General features: G+C 34.2%; 1 protein-coding gene across 21 annotated transcripts in view; it reads left to right on the forward strand.

Annotated features, from left to right (window-relative positions):
* EPB41L2 (erythrocyte membrane protein band 4.1 like 2) overlaps positions 1–26,163 on the forward strand; it is a 281,401-nt gene that overhangs the window by 172,200 nt on the left and 83,038 nt on the right. For all 21 annotated transcript variants that reach the window (XM_031964261.1, XM_031964262.1, XM_031964266.1 and 18 more), the window contains exon 6: positions 24,326–24,401. In XM_031964261.1, coding sequence (XP_031820121.1) covers positions 24,326–24,401 — 76 coding nt within the window. The remainder of the gene's footprint in view (positions 1–24,325; positions 24,402–26,163) is intronic.

A 26,163-nucleotide genomic window follows, 5' to 3' on the forward strand; every position in this document is an offset into this window, starting at 1 on the left:
TGTCAGCACTTAAGCCTCCCCCCAGGAGCAAGGATTTTTAGCGTGTACTACCCCATAAATAAGCTTTTTTGATTTTTATATGCCCTTTTCCCTTTTTATTCTCATGACTACTTTTTTGACTTTGGGCATGCCAAATTTAAAATGTATACATAAATGCAGTTCTATTCTAATATGAGACTGGATCTCAGGAGAGAAATTATGACTGTATGGACATATCAGGGAATCATCTGCATAGAGATGCAGTTAGAATTGACATAAAATGCATAGAGAATTGACACTAAGGAGACATAAGAAAGGGCGATATTGTATTGAGGGAGTAAGGAAGGCTCAAGATAGAGCCTTGGGGGTGGGGGATTCTCACAGTTAATGGGCATAATCTGGATGGTGATCAAGCTAAAGAGAGTTTAGAAGTGGTTAGAGATATAGGAGAGAGAGGAACCAGGAGAGATGCAAGTTGTAGAAATGTAAAGAGATGACTTTATCCAGAGGAAGGTATTAGATAGGGGCAAAGGCTACAGAAAGGATAAGAATTAAGAAAAAGGCCATTAGGTTTGACAAGTAAGGGGGCAGCTAGGTGGTGCAGTGGATAGAGCACCAGCCCTGAAGTCAGGAGGACCTGAGTGCAAATGTGACCTCAGACACTTAACATTTCCTGTTTGACTATGGGCAAGTCACTTAACCCCAATTGTCTCCAAAAAAAAAAAAAAAGAGCAGAGAGCAGAGCGGGAGGGAAGAAGAGGGAAAGAGAGAGGAATTCAGGAAAGGAGAGAGAGATTACATAACAGAAATATGTAATGGTCAGTGCAATTGATAGAATGCTTGGCCTGGAATCAGGAAGACCTGACTTCAAATGTGGCTTTGGACACTTAGCTATGTGATCCTGGGCCAGTAACTTTAACCCTGTTTGCCTCAGTTTCCTTGTCTGTAAAGTGCACTGGAGAAGGAAATAACAAACCATTATCTTTCCCAGGAAAACCCCAAAAGAAGCCAGAGAATTAGACATGACTGAAATGCAAGCAAACAAGTCAGAATGCTTGAGTGAATTTTTCCACTAACAGCACATAAATAGTAAGAGTAAAGGTCTTGTCCTTTCACTAGTCTTGTTTTACTAAAAGTTAGTAAGGAAAGATTTGACTAGAAAATAGGACAAAGGAGCAAGAAATTTGAGTATAGAGCATAGTGTGGAGTTCAACTGATTCACCAAATGGCTGAGATAGAGAAAAGGATGTGATAAGTATACTTAAATTGAGTTGTTGACTTGGGGGAAAAAAAACAAAGAGAGGTTGGAAGTTATGGTGCTCATGAAGAACAAAAGCATAAATAATAGGGGAAAAAGAAATGATAAAAGATTTTGATCAGATAAATAAGTTTCAGGGTCCATGAACATAGGCATGGGTTACTTACAGGTGATGGCAAGGTCAAGGGTATAACTGTCTCTGTGTTATTATATTAAAAAAACAGTTTAAGGGAGAATTAATATGTATGTTTTAAATCCGTTAGTTTAAGGGCAGTAGCTGGGGAGAGAGAGTCAGCCAAGAATTCCATGAGTTATACTAGATGACCACTGTGGTTTCTTCAAACTCTGAAATTTTTGTATTTCTTGTGGATTGGTTTTTTGGCTCTTATTTAAATTATTTTTGTATGTCATATATTTCAGAGTTTTAAGTTTTCTATATTTTGGAAGACAAGATTCTTTCTGCTTATGAACTGCTTTTTTATGGTCTGGTTGTTATTGAAGTGTTCTGAGAGTTATTTTTAAGACTTTTTGCCCTTGTGGCTTGGCAAGAGTAAGGAAAGTAACAAATAGGATTTGACTGTTTCAAACAAATTTTGAGCCAGTTTTTAAAGTGATATTCTGAACTGTCAGGATCATGAAACCCAAGGAGGAATAGAGTATGTATGTTAGCTTTCATTTCCTGCTTGTTTTGAAATCTTAGTTTAAAAACTGCCCTTTAGTCTTTGCCCAGCTTCTGTCATCACAAATGAAAATATTCTTGGTTTAATAGTCAAGTAATAAAGGGTGGATATTTAAATTTTTGAGAGGTAGAATAGTTGGCACTCTACTTATGTTACTTAAATGTGTTGATGGCTGCATTCTTATATTAGTACATTATTTAACTGCATACAGTGTGCATGTTTGCATGTCCTTGTACTAATACATATTCTGCGTTTATATCTTCATTAAAATAACAGTTCAGGAATGTGTGAGCTTTCAACTTGGTAAGGCATGAGAAATTCTTCTTGACTTGAAAATATATTCTAAAAAAAGTAAGTAAATTCCCTGATCTAAACATGACTTTATGAATATGTTTATAAGAGATTTAGTCCCATGATTAAATCCTGGAATCCATCAGACAAGGGGAACATTTAAGTGTCTTGATAACTTTCGTGGAGTCAGCAAAGGATTATGGATTAATTGTCAGTGTGAGAAGACTGAGGTCATGCGTTGCTGTTTAATACTTATTTATACTTTGCATCTTAAAAAGAAATCCTTAGAACACAAGCCAGGTGCATTTCATTGAATTTTTCTGATTTGGACTGCATAGTGATAAAGAATTTGAGAATTGTGGCAGAGGAGTTACTTACCCCTCTGACATTCACATGCTAATTTGTTTACTTATCTAAGTCTTTAGGTTTATTTTCAGTGATTTCTTTTTTCTTTAGGGAAGTTCAGCAATTATTGCTTCCTAGATACTGTCTCAGAACCTTTCCTTTGAGTTAATCTGTTCCCATGGCTTCAACCATCACCTTACTTGGCATGACTTTATTTGCAATAAAATCAAAGGGTTGATTTAGGTAACCTTGCAAGATCCTTTTACTTTTGTACTGGAATTCCATATCTGTATTTCAGAGTTTGATCTCTTTTGAGCTCCAGCTCTATTATTTCTAGATTTTTTTTTGTACTTGCATCTGCTATAGCCTCTTCAAACTCCATGTGTCTAAAACTTAATGAATCATTTATGCTTCTGTTCACAAATCCACATCTCTCCCCCAACACATATAAACTGAGTCCACTTTTCTTTCTTCTATAATTCTCCAGATCTTGTCTGTTTATCCTTTGAAATCACACACACATGTTCCTTCCTTTCTATTCTTAATTCTTACTAATCTAGGTTCTATTCACTTTGTCTGATTTAATACAAAATTCTTATGGCTGTTTTATTTGACTTCATCTTTCAATTTCTTTCAATACATCTTGTCCAATACTAGTTAGAGAGATGTCACTTTCCTTGTGGAAAATTTTTTAATGGCTTCCCATAGTTCATAAAGTTCAGTTTTCAGCTTATCATTTGAAATCATCTACAATCTGATCCCAAACTACATGTCTTTGAACAAAGAACACAGGAAAGATTTTTGCAGAAAATTGTCTATCTATGCATCTGTACATGTACATATATAAATATACATATATACATACAAATACATACATATATATGCACATATGGATTAGCTGCAATGATCTTTATAATTAAATACAAATAATTTACTTGGTATAGCAAAATCCAGTCTTTAAGACCCTTCTTTAACAAGAAGCCTTCTAAAATGTATCAAAATGTTTCATAAAATTTTGTGATTATAAAGCTAGAGTGATAATTTTTAGTTAACATTCTTCCAAGAATTGATATCAAAGAAAGCCTAAACTGTCACAGAGACTGTCCTTTGAAATCCAAATTGAACAAAAATTTCTGATAAATGTTGAAGTTCTCTGGATATTTCTATTTGAAGATGAAATTGTATTTCATGATGCCACATCCCAGAAAACTTAAATAACTTCTCAGGAACATCTATAGTAACTCAAGATATCAGTCTAACAATCTAGAGAGGGACACTAAATAGATCAAGAACTAGATATTTTATTTTATGAAGTTGTGAAGGAACTAATCTACCATTTATCCAGTACTGACATTGCAAATGAATAAGAGTATGTACTCAGAATTGAGGGGCAGGAGATCATGGTGGATCATATTTGGGAAATCATGCAACACATTTTTGTAAAAGACATCAGAGGCTTATACAGAAAAGATAGAGTAAATGAATAGAATGCATGCTGTGTATCAAGAAAATAGAAAAAAAGAAGTAAATCTGCTAAGTAGCCTGACCAAGAATTGCACTGATTAAACCAGTGTAGGGATCACCCTTATTGATGACAGCAGAAACCTATTGACATGTCTTTCAGTGTTCCCCTTCATAGACCCTGTATTCCAGTCAGACGAGTGTTCTCATTTTGTCCTCAAATATACTCTACCTATTTCTGCCTTCTTCTAGGGGGCAACTAAGGGGCATAGTGGATAGAACTCTGTGCCTGGACTTGGGAAGATCTGAATTCAAGTGTGTCTTCCAGACACTTACTAGCTATGCAACTCTGGGCAAATCATCCAACTGTTTGCCTCAGTTTCCTTATCTGTAAAATGATCTGGAGAAAGAAACAGCAAACCACTCCACTGCATTTACAAACAGATCTCAAATGGAGTCATGAAGCATTGGGCCTGAATGAAAAACTATTAACAACATTTCTGCCTTCTTGCTTTTGCTTAAACTATTCATTCTACTCAGAATGAAACTCCACTTTATGGCTCTCATCTGGATTTACAATCCAAGGCTCAGGTTAAGTTCCATTCATTTTTAGGAGTTACTCTTTATCACTCCAGCAGCCCATGGTATTTTTTTCTAACTCTTAGGACATTGTCATTTTATATTCAATTCAATAAATTACTTTTTAGCATATTACTATTTGCCAGACCCCTATTCATTTCAAGTAGAAAAAATAAAAGAGAGTTAGTAACCCATCACCTCAAGGAGCTACTTTGTACTTAGACATTGAAGCCTGCATTATAGGTAAGTCATTACAATTTAGGACAGTGCTAAAGCTAATGAATCGCTCTTAATGAACCTCAAGAAGTAGCATCAAATCCATCCTCTTTGATGTATATATGTATATCTATGTATCTATATACACATATATATGTATATCAAAAAAGATGAATGTGTGTGTGTGGTGACTGTGATTGTAGTCAAATAATTTAACCTTTCACTGACTTAGGTACTTTTTCTATTTGTAACCTCTTTTAGCCTGAGAACTTTTATGTGACCCTAGGTAATAGGTATATAAGCTAGATGTATAAATTAAACATTTACTAATAAGAAATCATAATTTCACAACCTCCACATTCAGTTACAAAACTTATATGCGGTTGCAAATCACAGTTTAAGAAGCTGTGCCCTAGGCAATACTTTTAAGACAATATATTTTGCAAAACAGTTGCGATTTTGATCTTTGAAGATGGATAATACAATGTTTTATACATAAAAGATATTCACTAATTGACCCTAATTTTGATATTTAGATGATTTATAAATATTTGTAGATAACTTTAATGCCAAACACTAAAGCAAGCTTTAAATATGATTTAAAATTCACTGTGGTTAATGGTCTCCTTTTTTGAGAAAACTAATATTGATAAAGTTTTTTTTTCACTGATCTGCTTATCCTTTTGTCAGTAAAACAAATAAGTTTACTTGTATAACAAGTTCAGTTATATTTGGAGTATTTAATATATTATGGCTAGTAAATATAAGAACCCAGAAGCAAACGTTGATATTCTTCAGATGTTCTATGAATGATTAGTTTATTAATGTGATGTTTTGTTAACTACATTTAACTGCAAAGATTAGAGAATTGATCACGTACTCCTGGAGAATGAAGCTATTGAGGTCTTTCATTCAAAGAAGTGAACAAGATAACTCTAAGGAATCCTGACATTCAAAGGGAAAATCTCTGGAGACCAGGTGGTGAAGGCCTTTCTCATACTGATTTATCTACTTCCAGGTTCTATGTAATTCAAGGCCACAGAGCCCAGACCACCATAACTCTACTCCTGGAGCCTAATATCACAATGCTGCTCCCAGGAAAGTTTTCCATAAGATTACATTTTTGTTTAGAAAAATACTCCTTGCTTCTATTGTTCTATATGCTTTCTTGAAATGGAAGTTTATTGATATGTGTTTTAAACCCTTCCATATGTTCTGGTGTCATATAACTTTTTTTTCCTTCTTTTTCTTTATTTTGTTTTTTCCTATTTTGCATTTAAATTTTAAATAAATAAAAAAGTGGGAGAAAAAATACTCCTTGGTAAACTTCCTAATCAAATTCCTCTTACTGGTATCCAACTGACTTTCAGCTCATTGTAAGAAATGAAATAATAGGCAGAAAAATCATTTCATACTTTTCCCTGGTATAGCTACTTATTCTTGTATTTCTGAATTCTTTTTGCATGTTTGTTTTTATTTCTGGGTTAAGCTTACTAGAATATTTCACTAATATAGTTTCACAATGGAAGAATACTTTCAATATGCTGTATTGATAACTGATTTGTTAATATTATATTAATGTCAATAATTTCTTTGCATTAGGAGGAAAGGAATCAATCTAGCACCCTAATCACTTAAAGGGGATTTGATAAATATCAACAAGCAATTAAATATTCTTCTGACAGTCAGCAAGGCTATATCCTTAGATGGATGTAAATTTTGTAAGGATAGGGACTATTTTATTATTGGCATACTTGATAAAGATGAGATTCATATCCAAATCCCCTAACTACAAATTTCGTCATCTTTCTATTGCAGCATGTATTTGTATATACAGTGCTTTTGTATATAGTAAATGCTGAATAAATGTTTGTTGAATATAACTGTTTAATAGCCTTAGGATAGAGGCCAGAAGAGACCTGGAAAAGAACTTCAGTCATCTTATTACCTGACTGGACTACGTAGAAACCATTATATAAAGAAGATTGTGTTACTGAAGACTTTTAGAGAAAAAAAGTTTCTGTGACTTGATTCTAGTTATCTGTATGTATGTATATATATATATATGTATGTGTGTGTGTTTGTGGATACACACACACACATATATATGCATCTTTGTGTGTATTATGTATAACTGTTTCATTTGTTTTCATATGTGTCATATAAAAGATATATATATATATATGTGTATATATGTATATATATATATACACACACACAAAATTGCTAATGTCTAGATGTGACTGTGCACGCATGTAATATACCCATCATTTTCTTTATCTCTTAACCTCATCATATTTTGATTTGTTTCCAAGTTCCTTGTGTGTCTGTCATTTCTGTCCAACAAGTCTTTGTTGTGCTTTGGGGGCAGGGACTATATTTCATTTGAGCTTCTAAGGCCCTCTGAGCCAAGCACAGTATTTGCACAGCAGACTTTTAATAAATGTTTGTTTAAACTAATAAATATAAAAGCCAATGACAGAGAAATGGCCTCCTGCCAATTCCATATCTAAATGGTGAAGCATTTTGTTTCCCATTGGCACTATTAGCATTTCATGCAGATGGAAATCCCAAGAAGTCCAAATACTACATACAGTAAAGTGTGCCTTACAAGTCCAGAAAATAGCTAATCTACTGTTTGCTTTTAAAAGAGATTTCTGGATTTTTAAAAGGAATGTAATGAGGCTAGCACATAAAAGTTAGAACCAATTTTAGACTAACAAGGGAACTTACAGTCCAATACCTTCATTTCCCATGTGTGAAAATTGAGTCAGAGAGGTTAAATAATTTAGTCATACTACTCGTTAGAGGCAGAGAACAACTAAGAATCCATGTTCCCATTTTTTCTAGTCTTGTGTTCTTTGTATGCTTTGCCAATAAATTATAAATAACTCAAAACATTTGTACATGATCTGCCTACAAGAGATCTGACACATTCATAGAAGTCATTTTGTAGGCTCTCTTAAGGAATTCTGAAAAATACTGTGCTAATAATAAGGAACAAATGTTCCTTAACCTAAATGAGAGAAATATTATATATCTGTCTTTCCTATGGTTGCAGATAGCAGGCCATGTGTCTGTTTCTGTGTCTGCCTCTGTCTTTGTGTCTGTCTCTTCATCTCTCTCTCTCCCCATCCATTCTTCTCCCCCTCTCCCCCATTCCTTTCCCCCTCTCCCCCTTCCTTTCCCCCTCTCTCACCTTTTCCCCTCTCTCACCCTTTTCCTTCTCTCTCACCCTTTTCCCCTCTCTCACCCTTCCCTCCTCTCTTCCCCTCCCTCTCCCCTCTGTCCCTCCCTCTCCCCTCTGTCCCTCCCTCTCCTTCTGTCTCTCCCTCTCCTTCTGTCTTTCCCTCTCCTTCTTTCTGTCCCTCCCTCTCCCTCCTTCCCTCTTTCTCCTTGCCTTCCTCTCCTTCTTCCCTCCCCCCTCTTTTCTCCTTTCTCCCTCCCTCCTCTTTTCTCCTTTCTCCCCTTTCCTCATTCCCTCCCTCCTACCCCTCTCTTTTTTCCTCCCACTCCTTCCCCTACTCCCTCTTCCTCTTTCCCCCAGTCTCTCTCTTTCCTTTTGTCTGTTGTTCCTTGCCTTCTTCTCTCCTCTTTTCCTCCTCTTTCTCTTCCTTCTCTTGTCCCTCCTTTTTCCTATTTCTTCCCTCCTTTCTTTCTCCCCCTTTTCTACTCCTATCTTAGTTGCATAGGGCTAAGAATTGAGTGATGACCAGATTGACCTGAACTTGGGGAAATGAAGCATGTGGTAATGTGGTATTTGGGATCTTTTTCAGGAAGTGATTGGTAGATTCTTTCAATTTCTGGTTCTAGAATATTAGGCTAGTTTTCCTTGATAATTTCTTGAAAGATGTAGTATCTAAGCACTTTTTTTGATCATGACTTTTAGGTAATCCAATAATTCTTAAATTTTCTCTCTTTGATCTGTTTTCTAGATCTTTTGATAGTTCACATTTTCTTCTATTTTTTTCATTTCTTTGATTTTTTTCATTGTCCTTCATGCATCATGGATTAATTAGCTTCCATTTGCCCAATTCCAATTTTAAAGGAATTATTTTCTTCTGGGGATTTTTGTGTCTTTTACCATTTGGCCTGTTCTATTTTTAAGGTGTTTTTTTCCTTCAATATTTTTTCATTTTGTTCCTCCTTTTCCAAATTGTTGATTCTTATTTTATGATTTCCTCTGCTTTTTTTTATTTGATTTTTAAAATTCATTTTGAGTTCTTCTGGAAATTCTTTTTAGGTGTGAGATCAATTCACAACTTTCTTTGAGGCTTTGGATGCAGCAATTCTGACTTTGTTGTCTTATTTGAAGTTTGTATTTTAATCTATCTTGTCCACCATAATAACTTCCTATGTCAGTTTTTTAAATTGTTTGATGATTTTTCCATGCTATTTCTTGAATTTTAACTTTATTTTAAAGTTGAACTTTGTTTCTGGGGTGAAATGGGCTTCAGATATTTTGTTTTCAGAGCTATTCTGGAGTTTTGTAAGGTCCCAGTTTTTCCAAAGTCATATGATTTAAGGACAGTTGTGTTTACTACTCTCCTGGTCTTTAGGTGATCACAAGTACTCTCTTCTGCAGTGGAACTGTGATCAGGATTCCTGCTCCTGTGTAGTTACAAGCTCTGGTGTGCTCCTCCTCACCCTGCGACTGCCTCCCAGAACTGTACAACCCAGATATGGGTATGGGCAAAGCAATAGAGTCCTTTACGCAGTGCCAGCAAAGGGCCCCCCTGTCTTCTCCTCCTGACCAGCCATCTGACCCCTTTTAGTCTCTCTTTGAGAGCTCTGACAGCAGCATGCTGCTATACAGTCACCCCTAACCCCTGCTACAGTTTTGCTGTGGGGCATGGTCTCCTATGGCTCTGGATTGTGCTCTCTATTCTCATCCTGATGCAACAGACTTTTTTTGTTTCTAAACTGTATTGGTTGGGAGTTTTGAGATATTATTTAAAGTTGTTGGAAAGGAATTTTGGGGTGCCCAGGTAAGACCTTGCCTTTCTTTGGCATCTTAGTTCCAGGCATCTAATATTTGAAACTTTTTAACCCATCCAAATATCTTGAAAATCACCCTAAAAGCTGTTTTTCAGTGCCATATCCATCATCACCAAGTAGAGATAGGACTTTGATATGCCTCAGGCAAGGTTTGAAAAATGCATCACCTTTGTGTTACAAAAAGTAAACTTGTATGTATATTGTAATCCAGGGATCTTATCACAAAATTTAAAAAAAAGCCACTGTATCCCTTTTTTCTCATTGTTCAAATATTAAGAGAAATATTCTCTTGCTTCCCCATCTCAACACCTCCCCCAAACCTATTTTTCTTGAGAACTCCTGGTCTAAATAGTCAAATCAAAGAGGTAAATATATGTAGGAATAACATTGCTTAAAAATAAGTAGATAAATATCTTCTGTGCTCATACCCATCCCCATCTTGCCTTTGTGGACAGATGTGTATCTCAGTTCAAAATCATCTTTACTAGGGTGAAAATTGTTAAGATTTCTTTTTTTTCCCTTTTAAAATGTGAGTCTAAAAATTCACAATTCTTAGTGTGTCTTGTTTTTGTTTCTACATTTAATATATTAATCTTATCTCACCTCATTAACACTAATGGAAATTTTTCTTTAAATTCTTTCTTACCAAAATTGTTTTTTCATCATTCAGTTAATAGAATAAATAAATGAGAGATTCTTGTGAGGATGAAATGAACTGGGATAATGTCTACATATGGAATTGCTACTGGTCATCAGGTTGGTGTGGTAGATTGAGTGTTATCCTTAAAATTAGGGAGGGTTGGATTTGAATCCTGCCTCAGGCATTTAAAAGCTTATGGTATTGAAGACAGATCAGTTAAAAGCTCTGACAGTTAGTTCCCTCATCTGTAAAATGAGGATGAAATAACACCCCTTTCAAAAAGTTGTGAGGATCAAATGAGAGAGTGTAAAGCACTTTGCAAACCTAAAAGTACTAGACAACTGGCAGCTGTTAACAGTAATTCATGAGGACAGGAGCTGTTTTTGTTTTGTCTATGTCTCTAGCATTCAGTGTGGTGCCTGGCACATAAGAGATACAATAAATGTTTGTTGAATTGAATTGAGATATAGATATGGAATGCTGGATAGACAAAGCCCTGTACAATGTTGCACAGTTGGTGGTACAAAAATCAAGTAAAGGAAAGTAAAAAATGACTTTAAAAATATGGACAGAGAAACATTAAGTTCATAGAAGGTTTGGAAAAACAAAACCATACCAGAAGTGTTAAATTTCTTCTTGGGGATCAGTCTTATAACCACCCAAGAAAAAAATATTTTGATTTTTTAGGAGTGTTACTGAGTTTTTAAGATCTTCCTCCTTTTTAACCTTATCTTTAAACCCACATATTATTCCACAACTGTGAGCCGAACTATGGAAGTAACCTATAAATAGTAGAAAGACACAAGCCAGCCTTTATGTGGCTCAGACAGTGACCCTCCAGTATGGAGAGGATGAATCTGACTCCCCGGTGGGGATGACATGAATCACGTTAATTGTACAGTGCTGGGTTTTGCTTCGCATTATGAATGTATCTCACATTGTTTCTGAAGTATTTTTGAAGTAATAAGAAACCTCAACAAAATTCTGGACTTTTCAGCTTGGTACAGAATATCAAGAGGAGACAGAAAGTCCTTTTAGAAGCAAAATGTTTTCCAGAAAAAACTACTTTAATTCAACGTGTTCCCAGTGACATTATTTCCAAACAAGATCCTCTTTTAAATTCTTAATAGTCAATCTTTAATCATTTTTCCTGTTACTGTGGCCTGACTGGGTTAGATCGCTTTCCAAAAACTTTCTCAATGAATCAAACTTCTCTCCTTTTTTAAAATACCATCTTAGTTGTGGTTTGTTGAGAGTTTATTGTTTCTACAGAATTAAAAATCAATATTTAACAAAGAACGTGGAGGTGGTGGATGTGAACAAGTTGTGATGCTTAATAAAAAAAAATAATGAAGCTAGAAATGTATGAATGAAAAAATATCAGCTAAATGAAGAATGGAACAGGTGGACAGCATGGGTATTCTACTTTTATATGATGAGGTTAAGAGAAACTGGTTAGGTGGACTTGTAGAAAACTCAAAGAACAGTTACAGGGAAAAGAATTTCCCAGATAGTACAAGTTTGGATGAGTTTTAAACTTGGTTGAAGGGAATACTCACATTAAAAAGATTACATATCCATTTGAGTGTACTGACCAAATATTCTAAGCATTTCCCCTGTTTTCTGAACATATAAACTGGTTAGAGGTAAATGATAGTAAGAGGACTATTCCTGATATTCTTCATGACTATAGATGATCAATTTGCCATTTTTATTTTGAATATAGCATCTAAGATTCTTTAAGGGGTTGGTGACTTATCCATGATTATGTAACTAATACACGTCAGCAAGACTTGAATCTGGGTTTTCCTGACTCCATACTTGGCCCTATTCCCCTTTCTCTCACCTTAAAGCATGTGAGATTATTATTATTGTAATTATTAAAATGTAAAGCTTGGACTAGATTATCTCTTAATGTTATAAAAACTTAAGAAAGATTAATTTTCCCCCTAACTTTTCTTCTACTTAATGTTTTGGCCCCAGATATAATAAATACACACAAATTGTCTTTTATTCTTGGCTTTTTAAAACAACATTTCTTCATTTTTTTAATGGTTGGGCACTGTATTATTTTTGTCTAATAAATCTAGAATCAAAAGGAGTGAATTTCTTTACACTTTGTTCTTCATATTTAAGGCAGAGGTTTTGAAAGGCCAGTCTTATAGAAGTAGTCAGCATAAACAAAAGTCTATTCAGTTACAGTGTTGGGGACTTTGGGAAAAATGAGACTTCTCTTCCAATTTGTTTTTTTTTTTTTTTTGGGGTAGGGATGGAGAGGCAACTGAAGTTTAAATAAATAACTTGCCCAGGGTCATATAGCTAGTGTCTGAGACTTGAACTTGGATCTCTTGACTCCAGGGCTAGTACTTTATCAACTGAACCACCTACTTGCCCAACTTTCAATGTCTTTAAAAGTGGTCAGTGGAAGAAATAGCTAGACTTTGTTCTACTTGGTCCCACTGGGCAGAATTAAGACCAGTGAGATGAAGTTAAAGTGAATGAAATTTAGTCTATTTTAATAACAACAGTAGCAACATAAAGTGCATGCTATGTATTAAGCATTGTGCTGAGTGTTTTACAATTATTCTTTCATTTCATCCTCATAATAACCCTGGGAGGGAGGTGCTACTGTCACTCCAATTTTACACATAAGGAAACTTAGAATAAACAAAAAGTAAGTGACTTTCCCAGAGTCACACAGCTGAGCCTAGGCCTGACACTTCATCCACTGAAACACCTAGTTGCAGCATCCCAGTGGTTCTCAAAGTCTGGTCCAGAGCATCCTCGGAATCTCTGAAATCCTTTCAGAGTCTACAAATTCATAATTGGTTTTTTATTTTTAATATCAATATCTATAACTATAACCCACATAAACAAAAACTCTTTGGACAGATCCTCAATCATTTTTAATAGGATAAAGATATTGAGAACAAAAGTTTAAGGATCACTGAATCAGTAAAGCCATTCAACAGTGGACAGCTAAATGATCTGTTTATTCACTTATTAGGGATGTTGTAAGGGGGTTAGGAGAAAAGATTTGTTTAGAGGTTACACTCAGCAGCAAATGTTTGGACATGAGACCTTGCTAAGGACACCAAGTTAAGGTAAACATGTCCTTTTTCTTCAAGTTATTGCAAGGGCTATTTTTATGACTCACTTCATTTCATATTTTTTAAAATGTCACTGACAAATCTTCAGTTTTTTATCTAATTCTCAAAAGGTAACCAACTCTTTTTGGTCAGTTAAAGTCTATTTATTCCTCCTTAGAAGTTATATTTTCTTCACTCCTAGCCCAGTCAACTCCTTCATTTTTTTCCATTTGGCTTTTATGGTGGATTTAGTTGAAAATATGAAGTAATGCTCCAATTTTTCAGAAAGAGAAGGCATATTTTTATAAGCGAATCTTCCCCCCCCCCCCCAGCTTTTAGCTCTTAGATTCTCTGGTTCCCTTTATTACTCAACTCAACCATCACATCTTCCAGAAAGCATTTTATGGTATCCCTAGATACTAATATCACCCATTTTAATGTTATCTTCCACAATTCTATATTTACTTTGTATGTTCTGATTTACATTTGTTATCTTTTGAAAGCTTATTGACTACAGAGACTTTTTTTCCTTAACTTAACACAGTTCCTGACTAGCTTAATAAGTACTGGTGTATTGATTATATAGAAGTTCTGTAATTCACAAACCAGGAATTGGTTCATAAGACAGTTAAGTTTCTGTAACAAGCTTATTTTTTTAGTATACTTCTGTGTAAGAGTTAGGGGATATTTCCCTGTTAAAATTGGAATAACTTAGAACTTTGTTGTTGTTTATTTTGTTTTTTGATGTTGCATCTTCCCATTTTGCTCAGGCTAGAATGTCAGTGACTGAGCACTCTACTGATCTTCATGGGAGTTTTCTTTTTTGTCCTACCTCATTGCTGGGTTCAGATGGTTCTTTGTTCCTTAAGTGGTGACCTCCATTCCTTGGACTGGGGCTGGATTTGGTTCAGAATCTTGAATGCCTTTGCCTGTTATAGCTCAGAGCTGAGCTCAAGAGTTCCATCATTCTCATCCTTCAGTGGGACCTACACCTCTTGTCCAAATGTCTTATCACTGTTGGATCAAACTTCCTCTGTTGGCCTCAAAACTTGTCAAAATGAAAAGAAAAAAAAGAATAGAAGATGTCACCTCCCATCTAGGAAATTTTTCCTTATTGTATATGGGTAGTCCTTATACCCAACTGCTTTTTATGTTAAGTATTAAGTTTTTAAAAAAGGTTTTGTTAATTTTTTGATGGAAATGGAATAGAGTTTTTATAATCTATCACAAGTAATTGAAGGCTATCTGGTAATTAAAGAAGACTATTCTATTTTATGAACTCCTATTATGTTCTGATTGAAAAAACTAAAATTTATCTCCAGGGATGTGGCTTATGGAGAAAACAAGGCATGAATTTATAATCCAGCATCTCTGGTAAAAGGGGAAAGAACAGCCTCTTTTAAGCCTCTTTCTTCATGTGATTCCCTAGTCTGTTTAGACATGATTCATCTATTGAAAATATCAACTTGTTTCCAGTCTGGAGTTTGCTTAGAAAGAAACAGTCTTTAATGAATTACTCTTTAATTCTCAATTAAAGACAAGATTCTTCAGATGAGAGAGGCCCAGTGATTAGGAATGACACTGGAATTTCAGTGAATGAAATGAACAAATTCCATTTTAGACTAAGAGCTCGAGTTTATTTCTAATGTGTTAATGTGATGAAATAATAATTGCATTTTTTGAGGGAGATATTCATCAGTGAAACTGATAAAGCAAGGCAGATATAGAAGATGCATCTTTTTCTTTAGTTCAAGATCATAGATTGTTGTCTTCTTTTTATTTTTGGTTCTTAAACCAGTCTTTCTTTCTTTTTACATCTCTGTATACTGTTGCTAATCTTTAGCCCTTTAATTGATGATGGTTATGACAGATAAGCATTTATCTGTTCACATTTCATAGATCAAAGCTTAAGTTATGGCTTTAAAACGTTTCCCCTTATACTTTTTCATTTTATTGTAACTGTGGACTCTGAATTTATTGTATTTTTTTTTATTTGATGGTTAGGAAAATCCATTCTCCTTAAGAAAGGTTAGGATAGTTCTCCTCCCTTGAGATTGTGGCTGTGGTTCCATAATGTAAGGAAGTTGTTTCCCAGATCATTGTTAGGGTTTTGCTTCAGGCTAGCATATACAGAACAGCTGTTTTATTTTGATTTTACACTCTCCTATAGGATCTACTGGCCTATGGAGAGGGTAGATGTGGTGCCACAGTGATGAAAGGGAAGGAAACCTAGGGGTCTAGGCAAATGTACTTGTATCCAAGTGATAACTGCAGTGAATACTGGATTTGGTAACTTGGAGAATCTAACACTTGGTACTGTATCTAGCAGCAAGAAAGAGAGCTGAGGGATCAAGTTAGGGATATGTCTAGAAACAGAAAGGTCTGTTAGACCACACAGAGCAAAGTAGCAATTTGGCTAATTTTTAGATAGGTAAAGGAGATAGACTATACCGCACAGATGTGTGTGTATACATACAGGCATATATACACGCACACACATACACAGATGTATATATGTGTATACACTCATATAGAGAAAGACAGACAGACATATACAGGCACACTATTCCTCTGACAGGTAAGGAAGCTGATAGGCAAAGAGATTGAACAGCTAGACCACAGTTATAAATCTAGAAATTAAAGGAAGTTCAGAGGTCATCTTGTCCCCTTGACATCATTTTTAGAGGAGGAAAATGGAGCCTGTGAGGTTTTAAGGAATTTGCTCCTGGTCCACACAGTTGTTAAGAGGAGAGGGAGATTTGAACCTAGGTTCTTTGAATCAAGAACTCTTTTTTACTATACTTCTAGAAGTAAAGCCCTTTGACTGCCACACTGTGGGAATATCTTTCCATCTGTAGCATGTTTCAAACATTTAAATGATGTCTTGTTTTTTGATAATGGCATTAGGGTATTAAAATCAGTATTCCACATTTTGAGAGATCTTGCTTGGTATTGATTTGAGAGTGCTATATTATATTCCATCTTCTTCCATTCTTCCCCAAGAACTTTTTACCCCCTAAATTGGGAAAATTATTAAATCTCTGTTAGTATTAACAAGACAGAAATTCTCAATTACAGTTTGGCAAGGACAATTGAAAATTCGGGGGATGAGGAGAACGATCCTGAGGGAAATTATTTTAAAGGAAAACCTGGCTCTGTTTTAATCTTCAGGTGATTTAAAAAAATTTCCCTCAACAGCTGTAGGAATAGAGATCAAGACAGAAACTAAATATGTAATTCCACTGGTATTGGGAACTTTCAGTTGAGGAAACTCCTAATAAAGACTAGTATCTTCTTTTGCAGCTTATTTAGAGCATAAATGTCAGTTTTACTACCCATAACACCCTCCAGGAATCCTGAACCAGATTAAAGTTTAACCAAATGTGACAATTAACAAAATTTAACAAAACAAATAAAAATACAGTAAAATCTAATATGTGGTTTTCTAAATCAAATTTGTGCCCACCAGGCACTTTTTTTTTTTTTTTTAACAATTCAGTGACTTCTGTTTTTCATTTGAGTTTGATACAAATCTAGAGCCTTGAGAAAGGTTCTGTGTCTCAATTTCTGCTGTGTCTCAATCCACCAGAATGCTTAACTAATTATCAGTTTGTTTTCATCACTTCATTAATTCACTAACATTATATTGATATGATGATATGCCCCTTGAAAGTGAGAAAATGAATATTAAGATTTGCAAGTTTAGAGTTTTATAGGAACTATGATCTTACTTTAATAATTCATACTCCAGGAAAATTAAGATATTTCCAATGTTTCTTTTTGTAGACAGGCCACTAAAGAAATGATCTACTGTTGAAGATAAAAAGAGCTTCAGGACTGTGCGTGTAGTTTTTTACATAGATTAGAAACCTGCTTTAATGAAGAGGATGATTTGGGAGTTGACATAATTTTCTTAAAATAAGAGAACGCTTCTGAGGTTTTTGGTGCTTAACACTACTTTAGAGAAAAAAATAGGTTTCATTAATCCTCATGTCATCCAGTGTCATCCTATTAATTTTATTAGTAAACATTTTATCATAATTAGTATCAAAGTGAATGTTTGTTCATTCACTGGTCTGAATTACTACAAAGTTTCAGAAATTAATGAGGCTTTTACTGTGCATAAATTTTGAAACACATTCTATCTATGAGGTGTGTAGGTATGCTGACATCATCCTTTTCCCAATTATGAGATGATTGAGTACTTCAGGAACACTTTTATATCAGCCACTTTTAAGTTTTAGAGGCATCTGATTGGCACTGGATATTGGTATTTGGGTTGTTGGCTCTGGTTAAATATTGGATGCTTTGTAAGCAAGGAATGGAAATTTTCTTTAGGATATTTGTCTTTTATGCCCTTGACATCACTTAGTACCCTGTATCCTAAATAGGACTTCTCTCTGTAATATCTCTGGCAAGGGGACATCTAGTCTCTGTTCAGAGATCTTTAGTCATAAGTAACTTGCTCTACTGTACTTCTAAACAACTTGTTCCTCTGAGTAGCTACATGATGTAGTAGATAAAAGTGCTGGATCTCGAGTCAAAAAGACTGATCTTCCAGAGATCAAATTTGGCCTTAGAAATTACTAACTGTATGACCCTGGACAAATTGTTTAACTGTTTTCCTTCATTTCCTCATCTGTAAAATGATCTGGAAAAGAAAATGACAGACCACTCAAATATGACCACTCAAGTATCTTTGCCAAGAAAACCTCAAATGGGGTTGGGGTTCATGAAGAGTAAAACATAAATGAAAACTGACTGAACCAATAGCAACAATGATTAGAAAATATTAACTCATACCTGAGTTAAATTTTCTACCCATTCCTTATAATTCTGTCCCCTGGAACTAAGTAAAGCAAAACTAATCTCTTCCAAATGTCAGTACTTTAAATACTAATAAAATAGCTGTTTTGTTTCACCCTTAAATCTTCTATTTGCTGCTCTAAATAATCCTGGGATCCTTCAGCTAACCTTTCAAAGTGGGGATTTTGATTCTTCTCAAATTTCTTGGCTTGTCTTTCTAAGACTTTATCTTCACTTCAGCTCTGTCTTAGTTCCTAAACAAGTTATCATGATACTCAAAGTCATCTCCGTATTCTACAATATTTACTCCATTTAAGTCCTAGATGAATCAGTACTGGATTTTTTGTTCTTCATTGCTTCTTTGATGTTTCACATGATTCTCTATCTTCCCACCTCAGTCTAGAATGTTCTTCCTCCTCATCTCTGACTCCTGCCTTCCTTCAAAATGTAATTCAAATACGATTTTGTTTGAGATGCCTTTCCTGGTTGGTGTGCATCCCCATTCAGATACCCCCTCTCCAACTCCACTATTACCATCTGCTGAGATTACCTGCGATTTACATTGTGTCTGTACATATACTACCTCCTATTAGAATGTGAGTTCCTCCATGATAGGAAAAGTGTTTTTCTTTTTTTTTGGGGGGGGGGAGAGGGGCATACAGTAAGACATAATAAATGCTAATTGGCTGACTGAAATTTGTTAATCTTTAAAAACTACTAACTTTTCTCTATCTTTCATCCCTGATTCTGAAAACCTACTTATCTTCAAGAAAAGTTTCAGAAATATCAGATTTGAGTGAATCTTACTGTCTCTTCTGCTCATTGAATATGCAAACAAACCACAAAAAACCAAAACACAAAACAACTCCACACCAAACCCCCTTCAAATTCTAACCTGCACCTGATCACTTTAATTGCTTTCCATCTCATTTATTGATTGTTACTGTTTTCATTTAAGCCTACCATCTCTTCAGTGTGAACTTTATTTTCATGCCTGTGGCTTCTCTTCTATCTCAAACTATGACTAGTCTTTTTTCTTTAAAAGCTATTACTCAATTCATGAAATCATCTTACACTGTTTAATGCTTCTCTACCCACCCCCATTCATATTTTAGCTTTTTGAGGAGTATTGAACAATTCTCTTGTTGATACTAATATTAGAATTGGCACTCAGCATTGAATTTCAGATCATGCATGATATTTTTTCTCCTCAGGTCTTTATTCTCCTTGATTTGGACCTTTGATTCTCTTAATATATTCTCCTCCATTTGATTACATGACAATATATTCTCATGATAGCCTTTCTACTGTTCCTTTTTTCTTCCCTTTGTTGGTTGCTCATTTCTCTACTCCCTTAAAAGCATATCTTCTAGCCTCTTTTTACTTTTTCTACACATAATTTTCTTTGGCAAATTCTTTTATTTCTGTGGTTGAAAGATGCTTATTGCTATGATTTATAGGCTCACATAGATCTAGAATTGTAATGAATCTGGGAGGCTTTTTAATTTGACAACATCATTTTTATAAGTGAGAAAACTGGGGCACAGAGAGGCAAAATTTGAACCCAGGTCTCCTCACTCCAAAGTCATTGCTTTTTACTGTGCTATACTCCATTTATAATATCTATGCAGATATGCCCCAAATCTATATCCCTAGCACCAAGCTATTTGAAGAAATTTGGTAGAGTATTTCCTAATGTCTTTTAGATAGTTCTACATGAATTGTCCACTAATATTTTTAACAAACAAGTATGTTTGTAACTGAACTTTTATTCAATTCCCAATTCAGTCTTTTATCTTTCCATTCTCCCTTTCTCCATTTTTGTTGTATAACTACCTTCTTCCCAGTTATCTTGTAATCTTGGAGACAATGACTTCTAGAATAAGAGGACCTGAGTTCACATTCTTCCTCTTCCTCAGGGAAGAGTTCTCTCACTTATTACATGTGTAACTTTGGGAAAATACTTTAACCTATATGGAACTTATTTTCCTTATCTTTAAAATAAGCATATTGAACTAGAAGGCTTCAAGATAACTTCCAATTCTGTATATGCTCCTTTATATGAGCTTATTTATTTTCTTTAACTCATCTTCTCTCAAACATGTGATTTTTTGCCAGTTCCTATTTGGGATCACAGATTTAGAGCTCAAAGAAAATTAGAGTTAGAGCTCAAAGAAAATTAGAGTTAGAAGCTTAAAAGGACATACTTTCATCCAATACCCTGATTTTATGTGAAGAAATAGACCTTGAAAAGATCACACAGTTAATAAAAGAGAAAGATAGGATTTGAATGGAAGTTGTATGACTTTAAATATAGTATTTTTTCCCCTGTATGTCACATTGTCTTCTCTTTATTGATTTGAGCTTAGCAAATTTTCTTGTATTTTTACTTTTCATTGCAACCATCATGACTCAAGAGTCATATCTTCTCATTTAGAGTATTGAAATAATAATTCTGTACTCTGATCCAATTACTCCTTCACTTGGAACAGGTGTGAATGATAACTGTTAATTTGGATGGCGTTTCTCCTTAAATTTTTCATAGCTTTCAGTTGTTCAGTAATTAAGAGAATCAGCTACACCCAGAGAAAGTACTATGGGAAATGAGTGTGGACCACAACATAACGTTTCCACTCTTTCTGTTATTGTTTGCATGTATTTTTGTTTGCCTTCTCAGTTTTTTTTTCTTTCTTTCGAGATCTGATTTTTCTTGTGCAGCAAGATAATTGTATATCTATCTAAAGTATATGCTAAATCCTATATATATATATATATATATATATATATATATATATATATAGGATTTAGCATATACTTTAACATTAAAAACATTTCTCATAATACATTGGTTGAACTTTGCATTTATCCCTTTGGACTTAAGTGTCTTAAGTTCCTTAAAATAGTAAATTCTTTGAACTCTGTTTTTGATATATGCTGTCTCAAGCATAAATAGTAAAAAAAAAAAAAAAACCCTGATTACTATTTCATCGTACCATTGATTTTATAGTATCTAATAAACATCTATTTTCACTGCTAATTGCTTTTTTTTCTTATTTGATGTCATCCACATTGCAGAGAGAGGATAGTGACACTGAAGGAAGTTCTGGGTTTGAGAAAGAGATGACTTTCGGATTTTGCTTGACACTCCCTTTTTTCCCCTCTCGCCTTAGTCCTTATTTCCTTGAATTTTGTGCAATATTGATTTTTGGATTCAGATGGTAGTTAGATTCATCTGTTGCTCCTACTTCTATCTTTTTATTTATTCCTCTTGTATATCCTTAGTGGTGTCTTATCTTCCCCTCCCTTAAATATATATGGGAAGAGGGCATCCCAAGATTCTTCCTTTGTACTTTTTGTAGACTTTCTACACACATTACCCCTTGGCAAATATACTGACTTTCCTTTAAAAAAATAAATCTTTTTCAATCAAGATAACTCTTAGTGCCAGCAAGGTGGTACAGTGAATGGATAGAGTATTGGGCCTGGAGTCTCATCTGAGTTCAAATATGGCCTTTTGACACTTACAACCCGTGTGACCCTACCAAGTCATTTAATCCTAATTGCCTTGCAAACAAAAGAAAGAAAAAGGAAAATAAAACTTTCCTTCTCTCTCTCCCACCACCTCTGCCCATCAAGATTGTTAGAAAAATAAAACTCCTGTTAGAAATAAGTATAGTCAAGCAAAACAGATTTCTTCATTGGTCATTTCAGTTTATGAATCTGTCTACTAAGTTGTGAGTAACATATTTTATCATGAGTCCCCTAGGATCACGGTGGGTCATATATTGCTTCTGGTTCCTAAGTCTTTCAGAGTTTTCTGTCTTTACAACATTGTTGTTTTATAAATTATTCTCCTTCTTCTCCTTTGAATTACTTCATACGTTTTCCCAAATTCTCTGAAACCATCCTCAGTATCATTTTTCACAGCATAGTTAGTATTCTAACACTAATTTTAATCTAATTAGTTTAATTTATCATTAATTGATTGATTGATTGTGCTATTATAGCAAATATATAGCAAAAATTAATAAATTAATTAATTTAATCTAAATTCCTATAACTTATTCAGTCATTGACAACTTATAGTCTTAGAGAGCTGCCTAGAGCTTTGAGAGATGGTAACTCCCCTGGGATTACAATGAGTTTGAGATTTTGGTTTCCTGTTCTAATTCCTTCAATTTCTTTTTGTTCTCTTATTATTATAGCTAAATTTCTAGTATAATATTGAACAATAGTGCTAATAATGAATATTTTTGTTTCACTCTGATCTTATTTGGGAAATTTTCTAGCTTATCCCCATTACAGATAATGCAACCAATACAGATAGTTATTTAAATATTTTATAACAGTATTCATTAGAGAAATTGGTTTTCTTTCTCTGTTTTTGCTCTTCCTGGTTTTGATATCAGAAACATATTAGTGTTGTAAAAGGAATTTGGTAGGATACCTTTTTTGTCTATTGAAAATATTTTTTCCAAAAAGATTTGTAGCTTGCCATTTCTAGCTTAGTTTTGAGGAAGATAGTTGCCATAAGTAGAACCCACACATTGAATTATTGTTGAACTGTTAGAATCCCTTCTTTTATACATTATTTCTTCTTCACCTCACCTCTTTTTCCTCTGTTCTATTCTCTCTGAACTTCTTTATCATCATCATCATTGATATCATCCTCACTGAAATCATCACCACCACCATTAACAATTATATATCATTTGCAGGTTTGTAATGCCAGTTAAATATTTTATCCTCACAACTCTGGGAAATTAATGACTTTTTATTAGCCCCATTTAACAGATGAGAAAATTGATACAAACATATTAAATAACTTGCTGGGGATCATACAACTAGTAAGTGGCTAAAGTGGCATTTAAATGTGTTGCTTTCATATTCTAAGTTTTATACCCTATTTTAGGCTTTTTTAGAAACCTCTTTCCTAGACATCCATGTTGGTCATTTGTTATTTCCAGAATGGTTTTACTCATCAATATTTTGGAAATCTCAGAACCCCTTTTTCTTTTCTCTCTTCCCCCCTTTAATCTCTCACCTAGTCCTTAAGCAAAATGTGGCATCTGGTGATCACACCCATTCAGATTTTTTTTTTAAGAACAAAGTTCTAGAATCTATATCCTACAAATACTTCTAAATCATGTTAAGATCATACCAGGTTGTCATAAGAAATCTTTTTTTTTTTTTTAATAGCCTTTTATTTACAAATTATATGTATGGGTAACTTTACAGCACTGACAATTGCCAAACCTCTGGTTCCAATTTTTCCCCTCTTTCCCCCTCCCCCCTCCCCCAGATGGCAGGATGACCAGTAGATGTTAAATATATTAAAATATAAATTAGATACACAATAAGTATATATGACCAAACCATTATTTTGCTGCACAAAAAGAATCGGACTCTGAAATATTGTATAATTAGCCTGTGAAGGAAATCAAAAATGCAGGCGGGCAAAAATATAGGGATTGGGAATTCAATGTAATGGTTTTTAGTCATCTCCCAGAGTTCTTTTTCTGGGCATAGCTAGTTCAGTTCATTACTGCTCCATTGGAAATGATTTGGTTGATTTCCTTGCTGAGGATGGCCAGGTCCATCAGAATTGGTCACCATATAGTATTTTGAAGTATATAATGATCTCTTGGCCCTGCTCGTTTCACTCAGCATCAGTTTGTGTAAGTCTCTCCAGACCTTTCTGAAATCATTCTGTTGGTCATGTCATAAGAAATCTTAGAGAAGTGCTGATAAATTAACATAAGTCAAAACAGATTATTAATAAAGTTACTCTAAGTACCACTATTGTTTCTTGTTTGGTTCTGAGACTTTTTTGTAAATGGTATTCATATTTTGGCTTAATGAAGTATTTAGAATTGAAGTTGTAATTCTTACATGACTTTTCCCTTCTCTTTGGAAGTCATAAAAGGAAATCTATCTTCTGATCATTGACATTGTTAATGAACCTGCTATTTAATCATTACAGATCTTCCCTGGATATTCACATTTAATGTGAAATTTTATCCTCCTGATCCTTCACAACTGACTGAAGACATCACCAGGTACTTGCATTTTTAAATAAATTTCAATTTCAAAGTAAAGAATGAACATGTTTAATTCTGTGTAGTAGAGAATTAAGAATCATTTCAGGAACATTTTTTAAAAAGATAACTTTGTAATAGATACTTTTATTCTGAGATTTCTTTGAAACATAAGATAAAATAAATATTTTTAAATTGTTGAACATCTTAAAGCCTTAAAAAACAAATTTTTCTCTTTTTTATTATTATACTTTGTCTTTCTTTGCTATATAGTGTCATTCATTGTATTCCTGAATATAAATTCAAAGCTGATATTACAGATTGTTATTTTTTTTGCCAGACTTTTAATCAAGAAAAATATTCAAAGGTTTATTTTTTGGTAATGCAGTGATTTTTATTGCAAAATTAAAATATTATTACCTATATTCTAGTGGTATGTTATAGGCCAGGAATGGTTCAAATTAGGTGTTTTTTTTTTTTTAATCCTATAAAAGAGAAAATCAGTGGAGAGAGATAGTAATTTAGATATCTGCCATATGATCATTCAGAGATCTATGGACCAGTTATTATTTTCTAATTTTTTAATCTACTTGCAATTTGACAAGATGGTGATCAGGGAAGGTTGTAACATTTGTTTTTCTGGAGATTTAGATAGGATGGATTTTCATCAGTTTTCAGTAGCTTAAAAAAGTTAACAGTGAGGGAAGGGGGAAAATTACTTTATCTTTCTCAGTAATTTTTCCTTCCCTTTTAGTTTCTTCTTTCTGGTAAGCTTATTTTAAAAATTATGCAATATAAGTCATTTTTACAATTCCATAAATAAAGTATATCTTGTTTTGATATAGTAGAAGAATACAGGATTTGAAGTCAGGTGTTATGTACTTATGTATTTATGTGTGTTATGTGTGTTGGGTGGCTGGGTGGTGCAATGTATATAGTGTCAGGTCTGCAGTCAGGAAGACTCATCTTCCTGAGTTCAAATCTGACATCAGATACTTACTGGCTATATAATCCTGGGCAGGTCACTTAATCCTTTGTGCCTCTGTTTCCTCATCTGTAAAATAAGCTGGAGAAGGAAATGGTAAACCGTTCTAATATCTCTGCCATGAAAACTCCAAATAGAGTCACAAAGAGTTGGTAACATGTATCAATCTCAATTATCTGTATAAATATATTTTAGATAATATGTATATATATGTATGTATGTATATATATGTATGTATATGTATATATATGTGTATAATATATGTATATGTATGTATAATATGTATATATGTATGTATATGTATGTATAATATGTATATATATATATATATATATATATTATGTGTGTGTGTGTGTGCACATGCACACACACAAAAACACAAATACAATGTCTAGGCCTTTTATTCCAGTTCTTAGGGAACTCCCAGTGAGGAAACTCCTTCTACTCTCTTAGAGAATTGCCTGGTGCATTGAAAGAAAGGTTAAATGAATTGTTGAGGCTCACATCACAAGTATATGTTAGACATGGAACGTGAATGTAGTTCTTCCTGACAGCTGTGTGTGTTCTGTATCTGCTGTGCTCTCTGCTGACTTCCAGGCCAGCTTCTCCAGCTGCCTTTCAGACATCTCAAACTGGATGTCCTATAAACATCTTAAATTCATTATTTTTGAAGCCAAACTCATTATCTTTACCCCCCTTCATCCTACCCCCATTCTGGTCTTCTCTGTTACCATAGAGCAGGGGTCCTCAAACTTTTTAAATAGGGGGCCAGTTCACTGTTCCTCAGACTGTTGGAGG

Source organism: Sarcophilus harrisii, chromosome 4 (genome assembly GCF_902635505.1).
Source record: "Sarcophilus harrisii chromosome 4, mSarHar1.11, whole genome shotgun sequence".
Taxonomy (NCBI): domain Eukaryota; kingdom Metazoa; phylum Chordata; class Mammalia; order Dasyuromorphia; family Dasyuridae; genus Sarcophilus; species Sarcophilus harrisii.